Genomic DNA, 26371 nt, shown 5'->3' on the forward strand with positions numbered 1-26371 from the left:
TCTAACGGCCCCACTTCTACAATGAGCCATATGATTCTGGGCTGATCTTAAGTGCCATTTAACTAAATTTATTAAACAAACCTTCCCAACATTAAACATTAACACAGCTCTTTTAATATGGTATGGTTCATTATCATGCCAATAAATGATTAATTAAGGTTCTCTGTCTGGACCAATAATGTAGCTGTACTTTTATGATTCATAATTTGTGCTGGGTTGTAAGGTTACCTCTCGAAACTGACATCCTAGCATTTACAGTTGTTTTTTTATTGCTTCTCTGAAGCAGTTTATTGAAAGAGTCACCAAGTGACGTGTGTTTCGGAAGGGTTTAAAAGTTTGGCATGGTTGAAACACACTGCACTTATCTTCTCTGGCAGCTGGGCCAGGACAGGGCGACCTGGGCTTCTCTGAACTTGACCTTGTGGGGAGCACACGCAACAATGAATAATTCGACCAGCTGTTTGGCCAGTGCAACCACCTGCGATGGAGCCTCCTGTGTGCTCCCCGAGAGTAATGCCAACTACATCCTGAGTGTCGTTCTGAGTACCGTCCTCACGATCTTGCTGGCCTTGGTCATGTTCTCCATGGGCTGCAATGTAGAATTCAAGAAATTCATCGGGCATCTAAAGCGGCCGTGGGGTGTATTCATCGGCTTCCTCTGTCAGTTCGGAATCATGCCTCTCACAGGATTCGTGCTATCGGTGGCCTTCAACATCCTCCCCATCCAGGCTGTGGTGGTCCTCATCATAGGGTGCTGTCCTGGAGGAACCTCTTCGAATATCTTAGCATATTGGGTCGATGGTGACATGGACTTGAGGTAAGATATTTAAACGTTAAAATATCGCAATTGAAGTAGGCTCATTTTTTAATGAATGACCGGCATTTTGGATTTCTGATCTGCCACTGATTTTACACACTATGAAGGAATTAAACAAGGAGAGGATACATGCATTCCCTAGCTGGTCCAGCTAAAGGAATTTGGAGTGTGTGTGTGTGTGTGTGTGTGTGTGTGCGCGTGCGCGCGTGTAATATAACTGTTAGCAGAAATCTAGGTAATTGCTGTTTATCTCTGGGAAAAGATTCCATTTTTGTCAAAAAATAAATCCTTTCCAAGCCAGATGCTGTAATGGAGAAAGTTGTCTCCGTTGGCATCAGCAAAAAACAACACACACACACACAAAACTCCAACTTTTTGTTAGTGATGAAGAGCTCAGAGTACAGTCAGGGAATCAAACTGCTCACGAAGCATCAGGAATTATGGTGGGATGATGATCAACTCCATTTCTTTGGACAAAGTTCTTCTTAGTATAAAACCTATGGAAGAATTGTATTTATTTTACCCGTACATCTCTTAAAAGAGAAAAAAAACCTAAGCATCTTCTTTTTTGTTAATTATGCTTACCTTACTACAAAATACACAGAAAATAGTTTCTCTACTTGCCACAGAGTAATCTAAATGGTAATGTTTGCCCAATTCATCCTGTGCCCGTCTGAACTAGCAGCAGGGCGTGGGGGCGGGGGGAAGAAAACTAATAGAAATGAGAGGAAGCATTAATGTGACTAGACCGTGAATTTTAATGCTGTAAGTTGAATAGACAAATGTCTTTTTCCTGACCTCACAATTCTTCATTTCCTGTGAAAGGTATGCATTTCTGCAAAACACCCAGGTGTTAATGTAACATGTGCTTATTAAATACTGTATAGCAGGCAATCAGCCCTGTTAATCACCAGCTACTATACTCAGAAGAGAGACGCGCAGAGCACAAAAATGTAAGCACTGCAAAATGGAAAACTGTACTCTGCGCCAATCAAGTACTACATGAGCCACTGGGAGCTGGGTGTCTCATTACACCTAGAGCTGATTTCTCTAGAAGCTTTGGAAAAGTCCTGTAATTGGTTTTGTTAACTTTGCTTCTGCACTACTTATTTTTCACTTACGAAAATACAGAATCTATCCTGCAATAGATGTTTTAAGGAAAGTCCTGCACGAGAACAAAAGATTCCTAGTGTTAGCATTGTCAGGTGCCAATGAGTTGGTCCCCAGTCATAGCGACCTTGTGGACAATAGAATGAACACTGTCCATTCTCACAGTCACTACTCAATTTGAGTGTACTGCTGCATCCACCTTGTCAACCCAGCTCCTTGAAGAAGGGGCTTTCTCTTTTTCGGTAAACCTGTGTGAAGCATGATGTCATTCTCTAGCGAGTAGTCTCTCCTTGTAACATGAGAAAGTCTCTCCATTCTCTCTTCAAAGGAACATTCTGGGTGTACTTCTTCCAGCATACATTTATGTGTTCTTCCTTTTGGCTACTGATGATATATTCAACATTTTTCACCAATGATATCATTCAAAGGCATCAAATTTTCTTTAGATATTTCAAAGATATGAGGCAATTGAAAAAGTCATGCCATAGGTCAAGTGCCCCTTAGTCCTAAAAATAGTACCTTTGCTTTACAATACTTCAAGGAGGTCTTGTGTAACATACTTGCCCAATGAAATACACCATTTAATTTCTTTATTGCTGTTTGATGGGAATGGATTGCAGATCAAACTAAAATGAAAACATTTATAACTTCAATCTCTTTTCTATTTCTCATGTTGCTGCTTAGTGACCCCACTGTGAGGATTTTTGTTTTCTTTGTGTTGAAGTGTATGTAACCCATATTGAAGGCTGTGGTCTCTGATCTTCATCAATGAATGTTTCAAGCCCTCTGTACTTTCAGCAAGAATACAGATGTTATCATATAACATTATTAATATCACACAGAAGTCAAATTTTGCTGAAGGTAATTCAAAAGCAGTTGTAGCAGTACATTGACAGGGAACTGCCAGAGACTCAATGCAGACAGTCAATGCAGATTCAGAAGAGGATACTGAATGAGAACTCTCATTGATGATATCAGAAGGATTGGGGCTGAAAGCAGAGAATACAAAGATGTTTACTTGATTTAACTGACTACAAAAATGCAGTATACTGTGCAGTTAATATTTTGGAGAATGGAAATTCCAGAAGTCTTCATTGTGTTAATGGAAAATTTGTATATAGACCAATGGGCAGTTGTTCAAACAGAACCAGGGGTAATTGAGTAGTTTAAAATCAGAAAGGTGTGTGTCTGCATTGCTATCATTTCACCCTACTTACTCAAATCACATGCTGATTAAATCAATCAAGAACCTGAACTATATGAACGAGAATACAACATCAGGACAGGAAGAAGACTCATTAACAAGTCCTATCAGATTTAGTGATTCTGTGAGCCACAACGTAATAATAAAATCATTCCAGATTTCAACTTAGTTTGAAGTGAACACAGGCACACAGAGGTGAACCTCCTAAAAGCTTATACCTACTCAAGGAGAAAGTGAATGTGATTGTATATTGGAATTTGACCTCCACAAAACCTGAAGGTTTAAGCCTGAAACCTAAAACAAGGCTCCAAGAATTGATGGACTGCCCAGTGAAATGTTTCAACAAGCTGATGAAGCGCTGGAAGCACTTACTCATCTGTGCCAAGACATTTGGAAGACAGCTACTTAGCCAACATCTAGAAGATGTCCATATTTATACCCATTCCAAAGAAAGGTGACCCAAGAGGATGCTCAGATTTTAGAATGATATCATTGATATCACATGTAACTAAAATTTTGCTAAAGATTATCCAACAATGGTTGCAGTTGTCCATGTACAGGGAGTTGCAAGAGATTCAGACCAGATGTGGAAGAGGATGTGAAGTAAGGGCCATCATTGTTGATATCAGATGGATCTTGGTTAACAGCAGGGAAAACCAGAAAGGCGTTCACTTGTGTTTATTAACCATGCCAAGTCATTTGTTTGTGTAAATCATAACAAACTATGGATATCTCTGATATGAATGGGAATTCCAGAACATTTCATTATTCTCATGTTGAATTTGTACATGACTCAATAGACACTTGTGCAAACAGTACAAAGGAAAATTTCATAGTGTAGGATCAGGAAAGGTGTGTGTCAGGTGGTTTCCTCTCACCACACTTTATGCAGAACAAGTCCTCAGAGAAGCTGGATTATATGAAGAATCATGCAGCATCAGGATTGGGAAAAGGCTTGTTAACATCCTGTAATATGCAGATGACACAGCCTTGCTTTCTGAAAATGAGGAGGACTTCGAGCATTTGCTGATGAAGATCAAGGATTGCAGTTTTCTGTATGGATTACAACTCAATGTAAAGAAGATCAAAATCCTCACAACTGGACAAAGAAATAACATGATAAATGGAGAAAAGATTGAAATTGAAAAGAATTTTGTTTTGCTTGGATCGACAATCAGTACTCATGGAAACAGCAGTCAAGAGACCAAAAGACATGTCATCTTGGGGAAATCTGCTGCACAAGACCTCTTTTCTCACTGCCGTGGAGTCTGCGCCAATTTTGAAGACACGGGAGCACCACTCTGAGACTATAACTCCTTATGGGAGTAGAAAGCCCTGTCTCTGCTGCAAGACCTCCTTAGAGTGTTGAAAAGCAAGGATGTGCTTTGAGGAGTACAATATGCCTGACCCAAGCCATGATTTCCATTGCCTCGTATGCATTGAAAGTTGGACATTGAATAAGGATGACCAAAGGTAAATCAATGCCTTTGAACTCTGATGTCCTCAAAGCATATTCAAAGTCCTATGGGCTGCCAAAAGGATAAAACAAAATCTGTCTTGCAAGCAGTTCAACCAGAATGCTCCCTCAAGTCAAGGATGGTGACATTTGTTCTTACAGACCTTGGACATGTTGTCGTGAGAGATCAATCTGGAGAATCTCATGCTTGGGAAAGGGGAAGGAAGTAAAAAGAAGAGGCCCTGTGGGAGATAGATTGACACCAGAGCACAGATGGGCTCAAGCAACTGTGAGGATGGCAAAGGACTGGCAGTGCTTCATTCTGCTCTACACAGGGAACTATAGTGAACAGTGGTTCGCTATAGGTGGGAACCAATTCAATGGCTCCTAACAATGATAACTGCAAGCTTGAAAGGGCAGTGGTGGTTACGCTGTCTGCTGGGGTCATTATGAGTCAGAATCGACTTGCTGATAGTGTGATTGAATGAAATGGCTTTTACATGATGTTCATAATTTTTTTAACAAAAATGGATGATTCTTATAGCTGATCACAATGAAGCACCGTATGTAATCATGTTCTTAGGTAGAAATATTTTTGTAATGGTGGCTTGCATGGCTGTTGAAGTGGATTTCTTTGAATAGTCTAAAGCTGTAATCTCTAATCTCATTATTCCAAGTTATCCTTTTATTTGGTTTTATGGAAATCTTATGTCTCTTGAGACAGGAAGTAATGGTGCAATCTCTGTCAACTTAGTATAGCAATTCCTATAAATAGCAAAAGATTAAGAAATCAAAATGAAAGGAAAGAATGACGCCTTGTTGAAAATATACAGCTCAGTCAATTTATCGAACTCCCTCTACAAATAAGAATAAACCCTGTAATAAGACATAAGTCAGTGAATTTTCATTCAAATTGTATCGAAGAACAGGCTACTCAGATTCCCCCTTGCCTTGCGAAGTATGCAAAACACCAACACGCCTCCCTTTCAGCTATCCAGACTCAAACAAGACCCAGGGAAAGATTTTTTCACAACTCGAAGGAATTCTACTTGATCTCATAAACTTTCCTCACTTGAGACTTACTTCCCTTCCTAGCTAAAGCTCTGTTAGGCAATTTCTCAGCACTTAGAGGATCAAAAGCAGGAAATGGGGAAGGGGGCTAGAGAGGCAGGCAGGAGTCCAGCAGCAGCAAGCAGCCTGGAAAGTCTGACCCTCAGGGAGGAGATCAAAAGGACTCTCACAGAGTTAGCCACCTGATTGCTTTATTGGGGACAAACAGCTCTATGAGCATACAAAGCCTGGAAAACACCATTATATGGTAGTATAGCAAACAATAATGTCGACTACTCCCAAAACACCACAAAGAAGTTATCTTGTGCTGCTATGTAAGAACATGATGTGTTGGCGGGAAATCAATTGAATATTTCTTTGAATCAAGTTAAGTGAGCAAAACTTCAGCAACTGGGAAACAATTTTCCATTGGTAAAAATCAATTTTCATTCTTCTGAAGTCTCATGCTAATTTATTTAGATTCAATTATATTTCCCATTTATATTTCAAATTATTTACCCTGGCACTTTGCTTTCTCCATCCCTATTTGAATTTTAACAATGGCAGGGAAGACATGATTGTTTAGATGAATAAGTATCTGCACTGATTGAACTAATACCCACAATGTCAACAAAACAACTCTGCCTGGCTTTAACTTTCCTGGAAGAAAAAACTAAAATCAAAACACTTCTCCCTCATCTTATCCTTTTCTTCTGAGCCTAGGAAGCCCTAGCATTCTGGAGTATCTAGTAACGATAAAAAGGTACTTATACCTGTTTATTGAAATACAGTTTGAAATAGAGTTGCAAGGGTATAGCTTCTCCCACCCTAGGAAAGCATTATTTGTGAATCTGATCTGTGCACAGATGTATCATCCTAATTGACATCTGTCCCATGGGTCTCTTTTACACAAACATTTCAGGGAGAAGTGAAGGCGACATTTTCTGGTGAATCTGCTTGTAGCCAAGCCTCCTGGATCAGGTGGCATATCTTTCCTTGCATCTGCTCGATTATAAGTCAGTAGTATGCCCCTCCTACCTTAGCAACAGCCTCATCAGACTGTTTAAAGTCCGTCCCTCCATTTCTTTTCGTTGGCTTTTATTTTTTCAGGTAAATCCCTGGCTCATGCAACTTTTCATTAGCTTCTCCGGTTTCGTCATTGCCACCTGTTTTCTATGGATCTTTTTATTATTTTTTCTAGATTTGCCTATTGAACTCATTCTTATGCCAAATAGTTTTATATATTTTTAATTTTCCACTTCACTGCTAACCATTATTTAATGGGTCAAGACCTCTGACTGACCCCCGTGCTTATCACAAATTCAAAGCAGCATTTCTCATTCCAAACGCATACATGCTTATTCCTTTTCTACACTGATAGAAACCCCGCTTTAATAGAACCCACTCTACACCATTTGATATTTCCTTTATTTTCCCTTAAATTAAAAACGTGTGCTGTCATGTAGATTTAATTTTGTTTTACCAGCTAAAATTTATAAGGTGCTATGAGACACCGAGGTGCATTGGTGATTCAGTGGCAGAATTCTCACCTCCCCTACAGGAAACCCAGGTTTGATTCCTAGTCAATGCATCTCATGCACAGCCGCCGCCCATTTGTGGCTGCAGCTCCTGTGTTGCTCTGCTGTCGAGCAGGCTTCGCGGCACTTCCTGACTTAGCTCAGAAAAAAAAAACAAACAGGTGGTTTACTTCTGATAATCAGCCATAGAATCCGACACTGAAAACTCTATAGATCAACATAGTCTGGCCCATGGTTGTTGGTGTACGTTATCAAAAGACGGGGCAGCATTTTGGTCGGCTGTGCATGAGGATGCCTGGATATGCCGTGCATGGTGCCAAGTCCTTAAATGCATTTGTTTACTGAATCCTCAACAGCAACCAACAAAACACCTCTAAAGTCAGCATTACCATTTTTTACCTTTGACATATGATTGTGGTGATGATTGTACAATTCTGGGGGCAGGATTGAACTATTGAATTGTCTGATGTGTGAATCATATGCCAATAAAACTGCTAAAAATAAAATAAAGGGGAAACAGAAAAGTACTAAAGCCCCAGAAAATCTGTCAAAATCCATGGCCATAAAAACACCAAAGGCAGAGAAAACAACAGGATATGCTTGTAGTGCATGCAGATGAAACCACGTGACTCAAAGCCTTACTGTAATTGAGTAGTAATGGCAGTTTGAGCAGAGAGCATGGACACCAACAAGTCCACTCTCACTGAGTTGATTCTAAGTCCTACAGGGCAGAGCAGACCTGCACCCTGGGGTTTCCGGGAGCATAAAGATTGACATGGTTCAACACATACCTCTCTATACCAACAGAGCTCCTGAAAGATTCACAAGATAAATGAGCATGGAACTTTATCCTGGCGGGGACATTCATACACGCAAGCTGGACTCTGGAGAAATTTTCCTGTTATTTTAACTATCTACAGGGATATTATTGTAAAATATAATACACTGCTGCTGAAACACTGATAAGAAAAATTAAGGTTCAGAAACTTAAGGTCACAGAGTGAGTGGCACGTCAGTCAGCATTTGAACCCAGAGCAGGCTCCCCACCATTGTCTACATTATTTCTATAACATATCACCTCTCCTGTGGCCAGTAATATCTATACCCCAAAGCCAACCTCACCGCCATCGAGTCAATGCTGACTCCTCGTGGTCCTCTGTGAGTTTCTGAGACTGTCACTGTTTACAGGGGTAGAAAGCCCAGTCTTTCTCCTGCGGAGCTCCTGGTGGTCTCAAACTGCCGACTATGCAGTTGTCAACCCACTGTGTAATCACTGCACCATCAGGGATCTTTTCAATATCTATAAGCAGATCTATTTTTCCTTCACATTTGGGGTTTCACTTCTCATATCATTATCTTCTTTTGCATTCTTTATCACTGACTCCAGGGGATTCCTCAACGCTCACTGGATTCTAAGCTAGTCTTTTATGCCCCCCTCCATACACACACCTCCAAAAAAGTTCTTGCTGGTACCCGTAGTTAATAAATTAAGGCCAATAATTAACGCCATGGAATTTTTATTTCCTTGTACAACAGTATTTTCTTCCACTAATACAAATCCATGATAATATGTTTATTGTTTACATCTTGACTTCCATTATGCATTAAAGCACAATGATATCATTACCTGTTACTAATGTATTCCTCCGTGCTACATGTTAAAATTCTCTGCAGGAGGCATTTTACTCCTGTGTAGAGTGATTCGATTTGAGTTTTATAGTCATTGAAACAGATTTGACTTCCAGCCATCTATTTATTCTCTGCTCTTATTCAGTTCCTCATGGTCAAGATCCCTCACTAAATAAACCATTTCCTTCCCAACTCTGATTTTTTACCTCCTCATGATTTTGAAGAAATAATCTTCCCATTTTCAAAATAGTTATCAGTCTCATAAATTATCTTAGCAATAATTCAGAATTGAAGCTTTCATGAAGAAATTGGAAATAAAAGCAAGGAGGGAAAAGGCTTTCTTCTAAAATTTGTCCTCACAGCTTAAAAAACATTCTCAGCTTTCTCTTCCCTGTAATATAGGTGATCAATAGTGCCATCCCTATGCATTTCACTCTAGAAAGCATAAAAGATACATAGAATAAAAGTGATTTGATTATGTAATTAGTTTTAAACCATGCTAGCTCATTCAAAAGCAAATACATGAGAAGGGATGAAGTGAGGGAGTGAAGGAGAGAGAGAAGATAAAGGACGGGAAGAAGGGGGGAAGAAGAGGAAAATCTTGGACAGCCTGCAGCCTGTTTGCCAGACTCTAGGACACTGTTGGCATCCTTTTTTGTATATTTTAAGTTAACTATGACAGTGGTATACAGACACACTTAGGAAATGCTATGCATTTATCACTGGCATTGACTATAGATTCAATGTTTTAGCTGTATTAACACAACTCTTATATCAAAGTCATTTAAATATATTGTCAGTGAAATTGCCCTTGATGAAAAATGACTCCTAGGGAAGTTGAGACACCTCATTTCTCATTTACATTGTGCCACATCAGCGGGGCAGGGAGAGGAATCTTGAAAGATTTTCTCCATCTATGTTGCTAAAATCCACTCTACTTTGAGGAAGCAGTTTTTCTCAATGCTACTTGAGTGTCTTCCAACTTGAGAGCTCATCTTCTGGCATTATGACAGACAATGTTCTGCTGCTTTCCAGAGTCTTCGCCAGTTTTTTCTTTGGGAATATATCTGTATGTCTTTATTCCAAGTCTGCTAAAACCCATCCATGTTTGAAGCTGCTAGTATGGAAATATTGATAGCAAAGACTCTACCATGCAAGCCACTACCATATGACAAAGTGGAAGAAAAGATATGGACTCAAAATGAGAAGAGAGAACTGCACACATTCATTAATAATCATAACATGGAATATAAAAAACATGAATCAAGGAAAATTATAAATTGTCAAAAATTAAATGGGAACAATTAAAAATCAATATCCTTATTATTAATGACATGAGTTTAAATGGATAGGATGGCATTGGGCATTTATAATCAAAGCCTCATATGCACTACTATTCTGGGAATGACAAACAGGAGAAGCAATGTTGCATTCATCATTAAAAATAACATTTAAAGATCTATCTTAAAATGCAATACTGACAGTGATAGAATAAAATGTATATATCTTCAAGGAAGACCAGGATTAAAATGACTATTACTCAAATTTATGCACCAACCACTAATACCAAAGATTAAGAAACTGAAGATGATTTTTATCAACTTCTGCACTTTGAAATTTATTAAATAAACAGTCAAGACAAGACACATTGGTAAAAATTGGTGACTGGAATTTGAAAGTTGGAAACAAGGAAGAAGGATCAGTCATTGGAAACAATGACCTTGGTGGGGGGCCATGTGTGCGTGCAGTGGTTGGTGTGGTGGTGGTGGTTGCAGAGGAAGAAGGAGGCGGGTCTTCTAGGAAAGGTGGTGCTCAGGGGGAGGTGGGGGTGTTCCCCTGTGTCCGGGGGCCCTTGTTGGCCCGCCACCAGGATGATGGCGGCGACCTGGCGGCAGTCGCGGTGAGTTGCCCAGTTCGGTAAAAAGAAACAAACAAACAAAAAAAGGAAACAATGGCCTTGGTGATGGAAATGATATGATAGAATTTTGCAAGACCAACAGCCCTTTTTCAACAGCATAGGTGGTGACCATACACTCTTGACATCACCAGATAGAATACACAGGAATCAAATGGACTACATCTAGGAAAAGTGAGGATAGAAGAGACAAGATTAGCTGTCTATGTAAGGTTAGATTCCAACTATGGAACCGACCATCCCTTGCTCATATACAAGTTCAAGTTGAAGCCAAAAACTAATTAAGATAAATCCACGAGAGACAAAGTAAAGCTTTGAGTATATCCTACATGAATGTGGAAACTATTTTAGAAATATATTTGATGCATACAACACTAATGAAAAAAGACAATATTAGTCTTCAGATGACATTAAGGATAACATCATATGGAAACAAAGTAAAAGGTCATTAAAAAGAAAGAAAAGAAAAGGCCAAAATTGATGTCAGAAGATACACCGAAACATACGCTTCAACACAGAATAGCTAAATAAAAATAATGGAATAAATTATAAAGTAAAAGAAGTGACTAGAAGATTCCAAGGGACATTCAAGAAGACTGCAAATATCATAATGAAATATTTCTCATAGTAAAGCATTACAGTAATAATATATGATTTGTTGATATTGAAGTGTTATTATTCTTGATATGTATAATAATATATTATTATAGTAAAAAATTGCATGAAATGTGCAAAGACATACAGTTAAAGATCCAGGAAGGAAAAATGTGCTTGGAATCACTCAGGCAAAAAGAACTGAAGACAAAAATGAAGCCTCAAGTTTAAACATTGGTGCGTTCTATGTGTCAGATATTGAATTATACAGGAAGTATTAAAAGGAGATAGGAGGAATACATAAAGCCACTGTTTGGAAAGAATTGGTTGGCATTCAACCACTTCCTGAGGTGGCATATGGTCAAGAATTGGTAGTATTTCAGGAGAAAGTCCAAGCTACACTGAAGACACGTGTGAAAAATAAGGGGACGGGAATTGGTGGCATTCCACTTGGGATGCTTCAACACAGAGGGATAATGCTGGAAACGCTCACTTGTCAAGGCATATAAATGTGGAAGTCTGAGTGCAGAGATCCCAATGTGCATTCAAAAGAAAAGTGATCCAACAAAAGGCTGAATTTACTAAATAATATGACTATTATTACATGGAAATAAAATTATGAAAAAGACTATTTAAAAGCAGTACAGAGACAGGGAACTACCAGAAGTTCAAGTCAGATTCAGAAGAGTGTTTGGAATGAAAGCTATCAGATGGATGGATCTTTACTGAAAACAGAGAATATCATAACTACATTAACAAGTTTTTCATTGACTAGGAGAAGGCATTTAAATAGGTGGATCATAACAAATTATAGATAACTTTGTGAAGAATGAGAATCATGTATAACATGTACATAGACCAAGAGGCAATTGTTGAAACAGAACAAGTGGATAAATATGTGATAGAAGATCTGGAAACACAAGCAGCGGGTTGTATCCTTTCACCATACTTATTCAATATGTATGCTGAGCAAATACAAATATTCTGAGAGGCCGGACAATATGAAGAAGAACACAACATCAGGATTTTAAGAAGACACATTAACAAGCTGTGATATGCAGATGGCACAACCTTATTTGCTGGGGGTGGGGGAAATGAAGAGGACTTGAAGCATTTACTGATAAAGATCAAAGACTATGGCCTCATTATACATTAATCTCAACAGAAAGAAAAGAAAGTCCTCAAAACAGGACCATTAAGCAACATCATGATAAATGGAGAAAAGAGGAAAATGTAAAGGATTTCATGTTTCCAAAGTAAACTCCCATGGACGCAACAGTCATGGTATATTGTATTCTGAAAATCAACTGCAAAATGTATCCTTGAAGTGTTTAAAACAAAGATCTCACTTTGAGGACTGAGATGTGCCTGACCCAATCTTCCCGTATACATGTGAAATTTGATCAATGAATAAGGAAGACTGAGGGGGGAAATATGTCTAGCAACTATGGTGCTGACAACGAACGTTAATATACCATTGAATTTCAAAAGAATGACCAAATCTGCATAAATACAGCTAACATGCTCCTTAGAAGCTGTAAGACAGACTTCATCTCTTGTCTTGTTATCAGCAGATACTAGTTCCTGAAGAAGGACATCCTGCTTGGGACAGTAGAGGTCAGTGAACTAGAAGAAGGCCCTTAGGGAGATGGATTGACATGGTAGCTGTAACACCAGACTTAAGCAATTGTGAGGCGAGTGCGGGGTCAGGCAGTCTGGTGTTTGCTGTATACAGAGTCCTTATGAATGAGAACTGACTCAATAGCACTTAACACATTAAAGCTTTCCCTGCCAGCCCCTCCCTTTATTTTGTCAAAGTTATGCCTATTTAAATACTTGGAGACACAATTCCTCAGCTGAAACTGCTTGAGCACAAACCCATTGCCAATGACTTCACAGTGACACTATAGGGGAGGGTGGAACCACCCGCTAAGGTGCCCAAGGCTGTAATCCTTATGGTAGCACATCTTTCTCCCTTGGAACGGAACCCCTGACCTTTTCATTAATAGCTGAGGTTTTTACCCAATGTGGCCCGGGGTGCCTTCTTTCTTAGTACAGGTATGTTTTCTCTTAGAGATGTAAGTGTAAATGTTCACTATTTTTCTTCAAGTATGCACATAATACCTTTAAAAAATCACTACTTTGATTTCTTAATGCTACAGTTCTTGGGGAAGGCATATTTCTAAACAATTGCTCTTAGATGCTTTTAATTTTCAATTATACTGCAACAAAAAACTTATGGCAGTTTACATAAGGATAGTAATTATCTGTTAATGAATGCCCCAGATGAACTGTCTATTTCTGCCCATCATATGAGATGATATTGGTTGAGATAGTTGGGTTTTTTTACAGGGCTTTCTGTAGATGAAGAGAAAGACGAGACAAACTCTTACCTCAAAAGCCCAAGTGGGCATGTCAACTTGCCTCTTTCTTTTCAGTGTCAGCATGACGACATGTTCCACACTACTTGCCTTGGGAATGATGCCACTATGCCTTTTTATCTATACCAAAATGTGGGCCGATGCTGGGACCATTGTAATTCCCTATGATAGCATAGGTAAGTCATTCCGCCGCAGTATCTTTCAATATCACTCTCTTCTCTTCTGCTTACCCTCTACTCCAGTGGTTCTCCACCTGCCTCATGCCGCGACCCTTCAACAGAGTTCCTCATGTGGTGGTGACCCCCCAAACGTAAAACTATTTTCATTGCTACTTCATCACTGTCATTTTGCTACTGTTATGAATCAGGCAACCCCTGGGAAAGGATCGTTCAACCCCCAAAGGGGTGGTGACCCACAGGTTGAGAACCGCCCGCTCTACTCGATTTTCAAACCAGGATCAAGCCCAGACATTGACCCTTTACCATTTCCTTGCACGTGTGGTCTCTAAGGTCTGATAAAATGCCACTTCAGGTATTGTGCATTTGAGTGCGTGCCACCCACGGGGTTGGAGTCACTGTTGACTCGTGGCGACAAGACAGTACAGAGCAGAGTAGAGCTGCTTCCTAGGGGTCCCGAGGCTGTGGAACGACTATCAGCAGATTCCAAATTCCCAACCTTGATCCCATGGGAGAACCCACTTTTTCCTCAATTCAAATCACCAGACTAATTAAAATAACCCCCTCCTCCCATATCAAACTGCGCATGAGCAGACTTCAGTAACCAGAGCCCAACAGGTTCCATTCATTCCTTCACTCACACGCTAGTGCAGCTGCCAGTTGCTGTTGGGTGAACCTCTGATGCGCGGCGACCCCACCGCAACAGCGACAGAACAAAACGGTCCCCAGACCTGCCCCATCACTCTGAGCAACTGCCATCCCGGGTGGACTGACCATTTCTAGTAAGCACTGAAGGAGTACTATAAGCAAAAGCATCAGCTACCACCCATTGTTTACACACTCAATAGTGCGCCACGTCATGGCAGGTTCTGCATACCGTGGCCCAGGAAGCTGATTTGTGAATTCGGACTCACCGGAACTCCTTTCCACTCCTGGATGTCCTTCTCATACCAAAACCACAGGGAGTGACTGGCGGGTCTGTGAGATGATGAAAGATTAAATGGTTGGTGTTACTATATAGGAAGAAGGAAGTCAAGGGAAACACAGATCATTCCTAAAATACCCAAATAAGCCATTTTATTGAAATAGCTTACTAAAAATGAAGTGTTGGTGAAACTGCATTCGTTCCAATCATGACATGCTGAATAGTTTGTTTCAACCCACCCGGAAAACGAGTAACGCCCTGTTAGGCTCCTTCCTGAAGGTGTGCGTTTATTTCTGAAAGGGTGCTTCTCAGGAAAGGCTAACTGATACGGGAATCCTGCTGGGGACATAAGCTAGATGGACCAACATCAAAAGTCCTTCAATTCCTAAAGATGTCATTTCTGCTATAAAATATGACTCAAGGTCTACACAACGAATACAGAGCACTAAGTGGGAAGTATCTGTACTCTAATATGTTCATGCAGTCCCTGTTCTCTATACCACCTCGGCCATAACATTAGACCGAAAGGAGGGCCGCCTTTGACACACTCCTATTGGCATTTTTTTCCACATAATGCCCTTCTTGTGACCTCTAAGAAATGCTTTCATCTTATGTAGAACTGCTAAAAGCAGGTTTTAGAGCGACCTTCTGTGACTATCTACTTCTGTCTCAGGCACTTCATTCTCCTGCTGCTATTGCCTCCTAGACACCTGCCTTAGAGTTAAAGAACCTGCCCATAAAGGAGTTTGAATTCTATGTTGCTGTGTGTGTGTGTGTGTGTGTGTGTGTGTGTGTGTAAGGGGGCGGGGTGGGCAATATTCTCCTCTGGACATTCATTCCCTTCTGGAAAATGTCCTTTTGCAATTTTGGATAATTCTAAATGACACATCACATCCTTCAATGTGAGCAACTTTTGGAAAACACCTGCAGGGGAAAGAGCTATCCGTATCTCAGTGGAGAAAGGATGTCGTCGTGAAAGAGGGAAAAGGGAAGGATAATATTTAATGAATTGAGTATGAGAGACACAAATGAATCTTGCTTTCGTATCCTTTTCCCTGGGTCTGGTCTCTCACCCAACCTTCTTGTGACTGTTTTCTGTACTTTTTTAGTGAAGAAAACAAACTGGCTGACAGCATCTCAGGATAATATCACCTTTGTAAATAAGGAAATTTGGGTTCAGGAAAATCATTTAATTTTTCCCCAAGATCACTTGGGAGTTCGGCTCACCAATCAGCTCTGCGGTGTGAACAATTGGTATTACTATTTTTTTTTAAAAAAGACAGCAAATTACGATGCCTACTTCATTCTACTCAATATTTTTGAGTGTCTATGAGCAAGAAGTTTATGTCCATTTCATCATTTAATTCTCCCAACAGCTCTGTGAGGTTTGAGAATGCCTACGCTGTACACACAAGTTGACATGGTTGTGTAGATAGAGTAGAACTGTCCCATAGCTTCCAAAGGTTGTGACTTTCCAAAAGCAAATCACCTGATTCGTTTTGTGAGATGCCTCTCTGTAGGTTTGAATGGCAAACTCTGCAGTGAGTATAATTCTACCCCTTTTACAAATAGAGAAAACTAAGCTCAGAAGAAATAAATAATTTCCATAATGCTCAAAGTGGTAAATAAACAAAAATTCAGATGGAATCTGCCTTCACTTTGTGGCCCCATTTCTACTCTCATTCTCTTTATCGCTTTCTGCCTGTCTTTTTCTCCTCTACCTACTTGTTAGAGGCCAAGCTGAAATTTCGCACATGCAACTGAGCAGATGCATTGCCTCTAATAAGCAGGCTTTTGCAGACAGCACAGACATGAAGACCACATAAAACAAAGAGAGCCTGGTGGGGAAATAAAAGAAGGCGATTCCTAGCCACAGGAGAGTAAAGAGTTTAAAAAGCCATCTTTCTAGACTGGCTGTAAAACAGGTGAAAAGTATATTCTCCAATCAACTTCATATCCCTAAGAAGCATTCCCTTGCTTTATCTTGTCAGAAGATGGAAAATATTTCTGCTATGGAATTTAGCAGGTGGTGTTAATATTTATCCTCTTTCCTGGAGCTTCCCCCAAACCATAAGGCCTCTTAGCAAAAGAGGTCAAGGATGCCTCTTCCTAAGAGCCAGGTCATGTCAAATGCTACTTAAAGGGTATCTGGCTTACATTCTAAACACAGCATTTGCACTGGGATTCATGCTACCATTGTACAACCAAGTTGTGTCAGAATGGTTTCAATTTAAGGCCTTCGAACTTCATATAACTTAATAAGAAATGGTCTAGAGACACGAAGAGGAAACCTCCTCTCAAGGAAGAAGGATGCAAACATGTCAAAAAAAATTGGGAGTTCTTACCAATACATCTATCAATTGCACTGCCATTGAGTCCATTTCAACTCAGCGAGACCCTATAAGACAGAGTTGAACTTCTGTGGGTTCGTGAGACCATAATTCTTTACGGAAGTAGAAAGTCTCATCTTTTTCCCACAGTGTAGCTGGTAGTTTAGAACTGTTGATCTTGTGGTTAGCAGTCCAATACATATCCACAATGACACCAGAGATCTTCTCACAGCTCCTTCCATCTTCTTTGTTCCCCCATGTTCTCCTTATTCTTTCTTACCTGTATATTTACCCCTGCTCTTGCCATTATTTAATTACACAAAGTAATTTCTGACCAAAACTAATTACTGACCTCCAAATGGCCAGGGCAACTAGAAGATGAAAAAGAAATTCCTCTTCTTCACTACTGTATTACTTGTAACCGAACCTTTAAAGACTTGGAATCCAAAATCTGTTCCCAAGTCATGGTCAGATCTACTCTCAGAATGAGTGCACTTTCTAATATAGCATTAAAAGATTGGCGGGGGGGGGGGGAGGGGGGATGGAATAAACAAAGAAAAGTTAGAAATTGATGGTGTTTTGTTATATAAAATCAACTATTGGGCAAATGAGTACCAAATAATATGGAGAAACAAACCATATGTCACAAGAGTAGCAGTAAATTTAACACAGTGAAATTGAAGTATGACTTTTATCTGCCTGGGTGAGCCTGTTGTTGCAAAGAATTGTAATTACTTGAGAGGTCACCAAATATATTATCTCACAGAGACATTTAAAGCATGTTTCTTCAACCTGCTCTCTCACCTCTATGCTGCAGATTTGAATAAGCAACATCAGTCTTAAACAGGAGTCGTTAGCTTTTGGATATTCAGAGAACTCAAGTTAATTTAAATATCTTTGCTTCATTTCAACTACCATGAAGCAAAAGACATAAGTAACATATACATATGAACACACACTTGGGAAAGGAAAATGATAAATGAGCCAAGGTTCATTTATAAATTTATAAATTGAAATGAAAGAGTTGTGATCATATTTAAAAATTGAAAAATGAATCTAAGATTAAGGAAAGAATCTGTATCATCAACATTTTCAATTTTCCACCAATAATATCCAATTATTTATTGGGATGGGTGAATAAAAAATGTAGTTTTATTCACATGTTCTGTTTTAATTCTTTTTTATGTATTTATAACAGGACATTAAGATAGTGTCGAAGTCTCTTCAGACAGCTTAGTCTTTAGTTTTTCTCTTTTCTGTGCTGTTTGTCCTGTCAATCTCATTACCTTTCTGTCATTTTAAGGTATCTCACTGGTGGCTCTTGTTGTCCCTGTTTCTGTTGGAATGTATGTTAATCACAAGTGGCCTCAAAAAGCCAAGATCATTCTGAAGGTAAGTACTGTGTGCCATAAGTTGCACGGTAAAGATTGCAGAATGAACATGGAAATGATCCAGTCTTCCCATCTACTGCATTTTTGTTCTCATCATATGTGCGATGACCAACAGTGCGTCCTGACATTATTAGGCAGACAGGCCGCTCTTCTAGAATATGATCCCAGCCACAGGGCAAATTTCCATCTACATTTGAGACGACCAATTCAAACATCACCTCTCACTTTATACTATGCCTCCTCAGAGATTTGTTGTGTCTATGACTAAAAGAAAAACTTGACATTCCAAAAAAGCACAATCATGGAAATTCCTTCCCAAAGGGTCTACGTTCTATGTTCTAGTCTGAAACACACAGCCACTGGGTCAATTCTGACCCGCCGTGTCTCTAAAAGACAAAGGGGAACTGCTCCACAGGGTTTCTCCCACGGAGACACTCGGGGGCTTGAGTCTCTGACCTTACAGTTTGCAGTCCAATGCATGTGCGACCAGAGTTCATGCTATCTATCTGTCTATCTGAAAGCTATGTGCAAACAAAGAAATTAAAATATATACGATATATGTAATCTAAAGCCAAACTCATTGCCATTGAGTAGATTCTGTGCCATAGAGACCTATGGGACAGAAGACAACAGTCCTTGTGAGGCTGTGATGCTCCTTACAGAAGTTGGCATCCCTGTTTTTCTCCCATGGAGGGACTTACTGGCTCAAACTTAGTGGTTGGGGTAAGCAGTCCAACACATAATATACATATATATACATATATATATATCTCCCATTTAATGTGTGTGATTACACCTAAATATACACATATACAGGTATATTTGTATTTTAATGTGTGTGATTACACCTAAATATACACACATACAGGTATACTTGTATTTTAATGTGTGTGATTACACTTAAATATACACACATACATGTATACTTGTATTTTAATGTGTGTGATTACACCTAAATATACACATATACATGTATACTTGTATTTTATGGTATACATGTATAAGATGTGCATGATTATATGAAGAGTTTCATGGAAAAATGAAGTTCAAACATAATAAAATTTAACCACAATCTTTTTGAAGCACACACACACACACACCCCAAACTGAACTCACTGCCATCAAGTTGATTCCAACACCACCCAAAGCACTGTGACATGTTCTATTCTAAAACACGCAGCCATCAAGTGCATCCTATAGGACAGAGTAGAACTGCTCCCTAGGGATTCTGAGACTATAAATTTTTACAGGAATAGATAACCTGATCCCCAGGAAGGGCTGGTAGATTTGAACCACTGACCTTGTGGTTAATGGACCACTACTATGAAACCATTCATCCCTTTCCATATCCCAACTCAATGATATGTATAGCATACTTATAAGTTTAGTTTGGTTCTCTGAGGGGCAAAAAAAATGATGTCACAAATAAGAAAAAAAGATTATGACAAGAGAAAACAAAAACAGCAATAACTTAAATATTTACATTCTTTATTTGGAGAGAATTTTTATTCATAACAATCATAACTTGTGTTTGGAGCTGACTACAAATAAAGAAATGAAAATGCAAAGGGTTCCATGATTTGCCTTAGGAGCCAGAGTAGGAAGACGGGTATCTTACCCAAGCGTGCTTTTTCACTTCACTTCAACAAGGCCAGTTAGCAAGCTAGCTAGACCATCTTCTCCATGATAATCAAGTGTGAATACATATGTCCTGCTATTTACTTAAATTTTAAAAGGGGATTAAGCGTCAGTTTTTCAGGGCATATTGTGATCTTCAGACTAGGATTGTGTGAAGAGAACATATTATCACTTGCCTGAATGGGAAGGAGATGCTTTTGATTTTTTTCTCTGCTAAATATATATTCCACTTATTTGGACGCTTGATGATTGAGTTTGTTTGTGCTTCACTTTCAGATTGGTTCCATCACAGGGATTATCCTCATTGTGCTCATAGCTGTAGTTGGAGGAATACTGTATCAAGGATCCTGGGCCATCAATCCCAAACTCTGGATTATTGGCACAATCTTTCCTTTGGCTGGCTACTCCTTAGGGTTTCTTCTGGCCAGAATAGCTGGTCAGCCCTGGCACAGGTATGGTGTTTTGTTAAATTGGATTGAGAATTGAGTCGTTGGGCCTTCAAGTTAATTGCGATTCCTAAAACAACAGAATAAAAGGCTTCCTGGCCCTGCGCCATCCTCACAATTGTCAGACGGGGGCCCAGTGTTGCCGCAACTGTTCTTAATCCATCCTCCCCAGGGCTGCCCTCTTTGGGCTAGCCCTCTTTTTTTAACCATGTATGAGGTTTTCCTTCAGGGACTAGCATCTCCTGATAATGTATGCAAATACATGAAACTAAAGTCTCACCATTCTGGCTTCTGAAGAGCATTCTGGCTGCACTTCCTCCCAGGCAGACTGGTTTGTTCTTCTAGCCTCCATTGTCTCTTCAATATGCTTCTCCAATATCACAGGAGCTGTCAGTGCTGATGACAAGACTAACATCCTTCATTTTTAATAAGCATTAGCTCTTTTTCGGAATACATCCTTTCAAATCGACATATTAATTTGCAGATTGTGTAAACCCCCTAGAATGAAAATGCTGACTGCCTCCTGTTTTTGCTAAAAGATCTTTCTTCATACCCATCCATTGCCATGGGTCCTACTTTACAAGTAGAGCACCTTTAATGAAACCAGTTAAGTTGGCCTTCAAAGACATGATGTTTCGTCCATCCAACCACACAGTGAAGGCCTCATCAAAAGGTGCTGAAAACTAGCATGTGCCTTAGGAATCCTTTATTTGGTGCTGGGTAGCCATAATTCTTCTCTTACTAGCCCACCTGAGGCAATGAGAAAGCAGGAGCTGGGAGAGCAACAGTAGACAGTGGGAAACAAGCAATGTGTGAGTCCGGGAGGTCTGGCCTTGCATTCCCATCAGGCCATTTCTCAATTATGGGACCTCAGGGCAGGCCCTGACTCTTTCGCTTCGTTTCCTTGTGTCTGAAAAGGGAATGATAATGCCTACTTGCATTAGTGCAAGTCAGCAATGGTCAGGAGTTCATCAGAAGAATGACCCCAATTTAAACCATAATACAATCACCACAAATAATTTAAATATTTGCTGCACCCCTGCTCTTTGCTCTGCACTGTAACAAAGGACCTCATGGAAAAGGGTAAAATAAAACCCCTTTGCTATTGATAGAGGAGCCATGACCGTACGGTTGAGTAAGCCATGGTTTCAAAGCCACTGGCCACTCCACTGCTCCTGCAAAGTCTGAAAGCCTGAGAAAACCCTGCATGGACTTGATGAGTTGGGATCTACTTGATGGCAGTGGGGGTTGGGGATTTTGATTGTTGGTTGCCATTTATAAATGCTGGTATTTAATGAGCATGCTCCACGGATATTTGTATAAGTACTTGTTCTCCTTGGCAATGTCTGGGCAAAGAAAATGATTCCACACTTGACTATTTATAAGGTTGGTGCTGTCAACCCAGCCAGAGCTGGCTCGAATGATAGGCTGGGCGATCTGCCCGGGGACCAGTTCTACTGTGCTCTTACGCAGTCACCGCACATCAAGATCCACTCAACGATCATGCCAACAGCATGTCTTCTCGATGTCTCCGTTTATAACCCCATTTGATAAGGGCATCCCCCAGAAGCAACAACAAAAGTCAGGCATTCGCTTCCTATCTCTTTCAGGTGCCGGACAGTTGCCTTGGAAACAGGCATGCAGAACACGCAGCTGTGCTCCACCATAGTCCAGCTGTCCTTCACTCCCGAGCAGCTCACGCACATGTTCACCTTCCCCCTCATCTACAGCGTCTTCCAGCTGGTCTTTGGAGCCCTCTTCTTAGGATGTAAGCAATACTGCCGATTACATGTCATTATGAGGCTCTTCATTGAGAAATCTTGGACTTGCTTACATAGCATTACTTTATCTCTTCGCTTTTGAATAAAAGGATTACACGGGAGGGAAAAGTCACCCAAATACTGATCAAAAATTGGTAATTTTCCCAAACTTCTAAGTGAAGATTATTTTTAAGTGAAAAGTGATGGGACCTGTTCTCTCCATGGATTTTCTTTTCCTAAATAATTAGAGAGAAATATGACCATTAGGACCATTTTCTTATGTGCCTTCCTAACTGCTTTCAGGAGCCGAGGAAGGGTCTTTGTTTTTCCAAAAGTAAACTCAAAGTAGCCTGGGTATTGCTTATCATGGCTCCTGAATGGTGCAGTTAACACACTGGTCTGCTAATTAAGAAAAAAAAATTTTTTCTAATGGAAGTTTGAGTCCACCCTGAGGCAATTTTGAAGAAAGGTCTAGAGGACAATTTGCTTCAGAAAAATTAGTCACTGAAATTCTATGACACACAGGTCTGACACACGTGGCATTACTGTGAGTGAGAAGTGATTCAGCAACTTGCATGTTTTGTGAATACTGAATATGTATCACAAACTAGCATATTTATTAGCTTAGGTTACACTGGACAATAGATGTGTGTATAAACACACTTTTTAAAAATTCCCATATAATTGCAGCAGTTGAAGCTCAAAATGGTTTTATGTTTGTTTGCTTTTTACCTAAAGAACAAGGGGGAAATCATCTGATTCTTCGTTTTACTCTGAGGAAGCATATAGTTTGGAACCATGCTCATTAGCATGTGTTAATCTTAATCTCCTTGAAACTTTTTACATATATATGTATATTCAATTTTAAAAGCTGTACTTTTATAAACTCCATGAATCTTCATTTGGAATGTAAAGTGAAAGTGTAAAAAGAAAATGTGAAATGTTAAGTTATAAAATGCCTGGAGATATTAGTTTTGGGTTTTTTTTATTTTACTTTCTCCTTAGCTCCAAGTAGAGCTAAGTAGAATTGAGTAACTTGCTTATGAGTCATAATCATACTCTATATCAATTTCTTCAATTTAATTATTAAGGTATGGCTCTCCTTCCTAGACCGAGTCTCCTGAATATATTGTAAATATACCACTGATTTAGCCCAGAAAATAGTAAGCCACTGCCAAAGAGTCTTTGCTTGCATAATCGAAATATAAACCACTTTGTATCCTTGAAATTGTTGCCAAATACTGGTTTGTGATACCTTCTCGATGTTCCATAAAAGTGTTGCTAGAACAATTCCATGTATTTTCTAATTGAAAAAAATAAGCCCCAAGAGATTGACTGTTTAATTTTATCTTTTCCCCAAATCTAGCAGTATTTTATATGAAAACATGAAAGTAGCTGTATTGAGTGTATATAATGTTGAAAATATAGCTTAGTGATAAAATTAGAAGTGTCGTATATTCTGGAATAAAAAGTTACACCAAAAGAAAGGAAGGAAGGAAGATGCTTTGGTTTAATAAAAGCAGAGGCAGAAGGATATGCTGAGGGAGTTCCTTTAAAATTAGTTTATAATTAAAGTTTGGGGATAACTTAATGGAGCACAATCCCAGATAAATTCCATGAGGTCCAGTAGATTAAACTAATAGAGTACTAGAAACACAGGGACCAATCCAAAGAAAATATTGATTTGATTCTTATCTTTGAAGCTGGACCTGTCTCACAGCTCTGCATTCTCCCAATATTAGCATTTACTCAGAACTTAACTATTTTCCTTAGGTCATGCTACACAGGTTAATATTACTTATCATTTTAATAGTTGCTGTTGTCCTCTGAGTGGCCCTGGGTAGAGCGACAGTGAGTATGCCTGGCTGCTAATTGAAAGGGTGAAGGGGCCAATCTTGGCAGAAAGAGCTGGCAATATCCCTCCAAAAGGTCCAAACACATGAGGGTTGTCATGAGTCAGGATCAAGCCAATGGCAACTGTTGGTGTTGTTTTGTTTTGTTTTTAACTGACATAAAGTCCACTGCTTGGGAGTCTCATCTGACTCACAGAACTTTCCTACCGAGTTTCTGATCTTGTAAAGCTTTACGAAGCAGAAAAAGCTCATCCTTCTCCCACAGAGCAGCTGGTGGATTAGTCCCACAGACCTTTGGGCTAGCAGCCCAGTGCTTAACCCAGTGCACCACCAGGGATCTTTAGGAGGTAGATGCTATTATTCTGATTTTATCTGAGAGATGGTGGATGGATGGGCTCAAGGAGGCAGACCTTTCCTCCATAAAGAAATTGGAATTGGAAACAATTGAGAAGTTGGGGGCAAGGAAGAAGCTATTTAAATACGGAAATAAGAACTTTTCATGCTAATAAATCCATGTGCTTAATTGGAAATTTTAAATTGAATCTAAGCCAACAGCTTGTTAATACTGCATCCTACCACCACTGCCACACACATGTACATGTAACACACACACACACACACACACACACACACTGCAGGATACTGCTTGGGAAGCAAAGCCTGTGCACGTCAGCTATCCTCAAAAATAAGCTGATAAAAATGAATGCTACAGAAGCTCCCAATTCCAAAGGAGAGAGGAAGGATGACCACCAATCAGCTGAGACACCAAGCAGCAGGCGACCTGAGGTGTAATTCTAGCTCAAGTCTTTCCACAAAGGAACTTTAGGCCAATATTTTACTTTAGCAGGTGGTATATTAATTGAGAATAAGCACATTAAATAGGGTTTCATAGATATAGATCTAGAGATACATAATTAGATCAATTATTTGCTATTGTTGCTAACAAAAGCCCTGGCTAAGCACGAGGGGCTAACCACCACAACGTCTGTGCTTCAAATGTATCAGCCTCAGCAAGGGAGGCAGTCGGTTCTCATAACTATTTACAGGCTGAGAAGTCCAAAGGAGCAATTCTCCTCTGCCCTATAGGGTTGCTATGAGTTAGAACTCACTGGAGGGCCGTGGGTGGGTTGCGTACATTGCTGCAGAAGGCTCGTGTCTCCCAGGAGGAAATAAACCCAAATGCTGCATGGTGGGGTTTCCTAAGTCCATGCAGTCCCCTTCTCCATGGATGGTCACAAAGCTAAGAAGTGGTTTGGGTTTTGCTTTCTTTTCCTTTATTTGAATATAGCCTCTGGTCTACAGAAAATGAAAACTGCTTCAACAATCATATCCAAAGTAACTTTTCAGGTGATGGTTATGAAATTAACTTAACTTCCTGTGTGTGTTGTTGTTGTTTTTCTAGGTTATATGGCGTACAAGAAATGTTATGGGAAAAATAAGGAAAACTTTCCAGAGAGCAAAGACAGCGAACCCGTGCCCGAGTCCTCCCTGTATAAAATGAATGGAGGATTTCAGCCGGAAGAAAAGTAGAAAGCCGTGGCAAAGCAGAAGCATTCTGGGGGATGGTATTCAACTATAAATATATCTGAACTATTTGTTTTGCTGGAAGAGCTGGCAGGAAACGATGGCGCGAAGTTTTAAACTCAGATTGAATTCCTATTCTGGATTCAGTGCCGAAGGACTGGTGATCCAATTCGTTAATGTGACAAATACATGCAATGTCATTGAACTATACTAAGAAAACCTCTCCAAAGTGAACCTGACAGAGTTAAACACGGAGGGCCGTGGAAGTCTCAAACTTACCCAGAGTCTCGACACTCACAGATGAGCACCTTACTTTTTGTATGTTAAATTAAGAGCCATAAGTTATTCTTATACAGTGACCAAAATTTCTCAGTACTTATAATTGCAAAAATACTGAGGAGAAAACTTTGCAACATGTTTATTTCTATAATATGATAGCATAATGAGAAAATATATATCATGCTATCATTAACAACAATAAAAGAAACTTCCTGCCCTGACAGTCAATAAAAGAAGAGTTGCCAGATAGAGTTCAATACCAAACTGAAACAGGTCTGTAGCTCGTCAGGGCAATTGTACATCCGTTGTTCTACCTCAAAGCCCCCGACCATTCAAGGAAAAACAGACAACTTTT

The 26371-nt window shown here is 39.7% G+C and overlaps 1 protein-coding gene across 1 annotated transcript; it reads left to right on the plus strand.

The window, feature by feature from the left end:
• Positions 1 to 440: 440 nt before the first annotated feature.
• On the plus strand, positions 441 to 25743 carry SLC10A2 (solute carrier family 10 member 2). Its single transcript, XM_075562603.1, has 6 exons — positions 441 to 817; positions 13752 to 13870; positions 18429 to 18517; positions 20431 to 20606; positions 22211 to 22368; positions 25616 to 25743. Exons 1-6 carry the CDS (start codon positions 441 to 443, stop codon positions 25741 to 25743), a joined length of 1047 nt encoding a protein of 348 aa, XP_075418718.1.
• Positions 25744 to 26371: the final 628 nt, after the last annotated feature.

This window comes from Tenrec ecaudatus, chromosome 11, assembly GCF_050624435.1.
Source record: "Tenrec ecaudatus isolate mTenEca1 chromosome 11, mTenEca1.hap1, whole genome shotgun sequence".
NCBI classification, from domain to species: Eukaryota; Metazoa; Chordata; class Mammalia; order Afrosoricida; family Tenrecidae; genus Tenrec; species Tenrec ecaudatus.

Bases quoted from the DNA above. Each gene is read 5' to 3' on its own strand.
- SLC10A2 (XM_075562603.1), top strand. From the start codon at position 441: ATGAATAATTCGACCAGCTGTTTGGCCAGTGCAACCACCTGCGATGGA. The intron at 818-13,751 runs GTAAGATATTTA...CTTTCTTTTCAG, and splicing joins GATGGTGACATGGACTTGAG to TGTCAGCATGACGACATGTT. The intron at 18,518-20,430 runs GTAAGTACTGTG...CTTCACTTTCAG, and splicing joins AAGCCAAGATCATTCTGAAG to ATTGGTTCCATCACAGGGAT.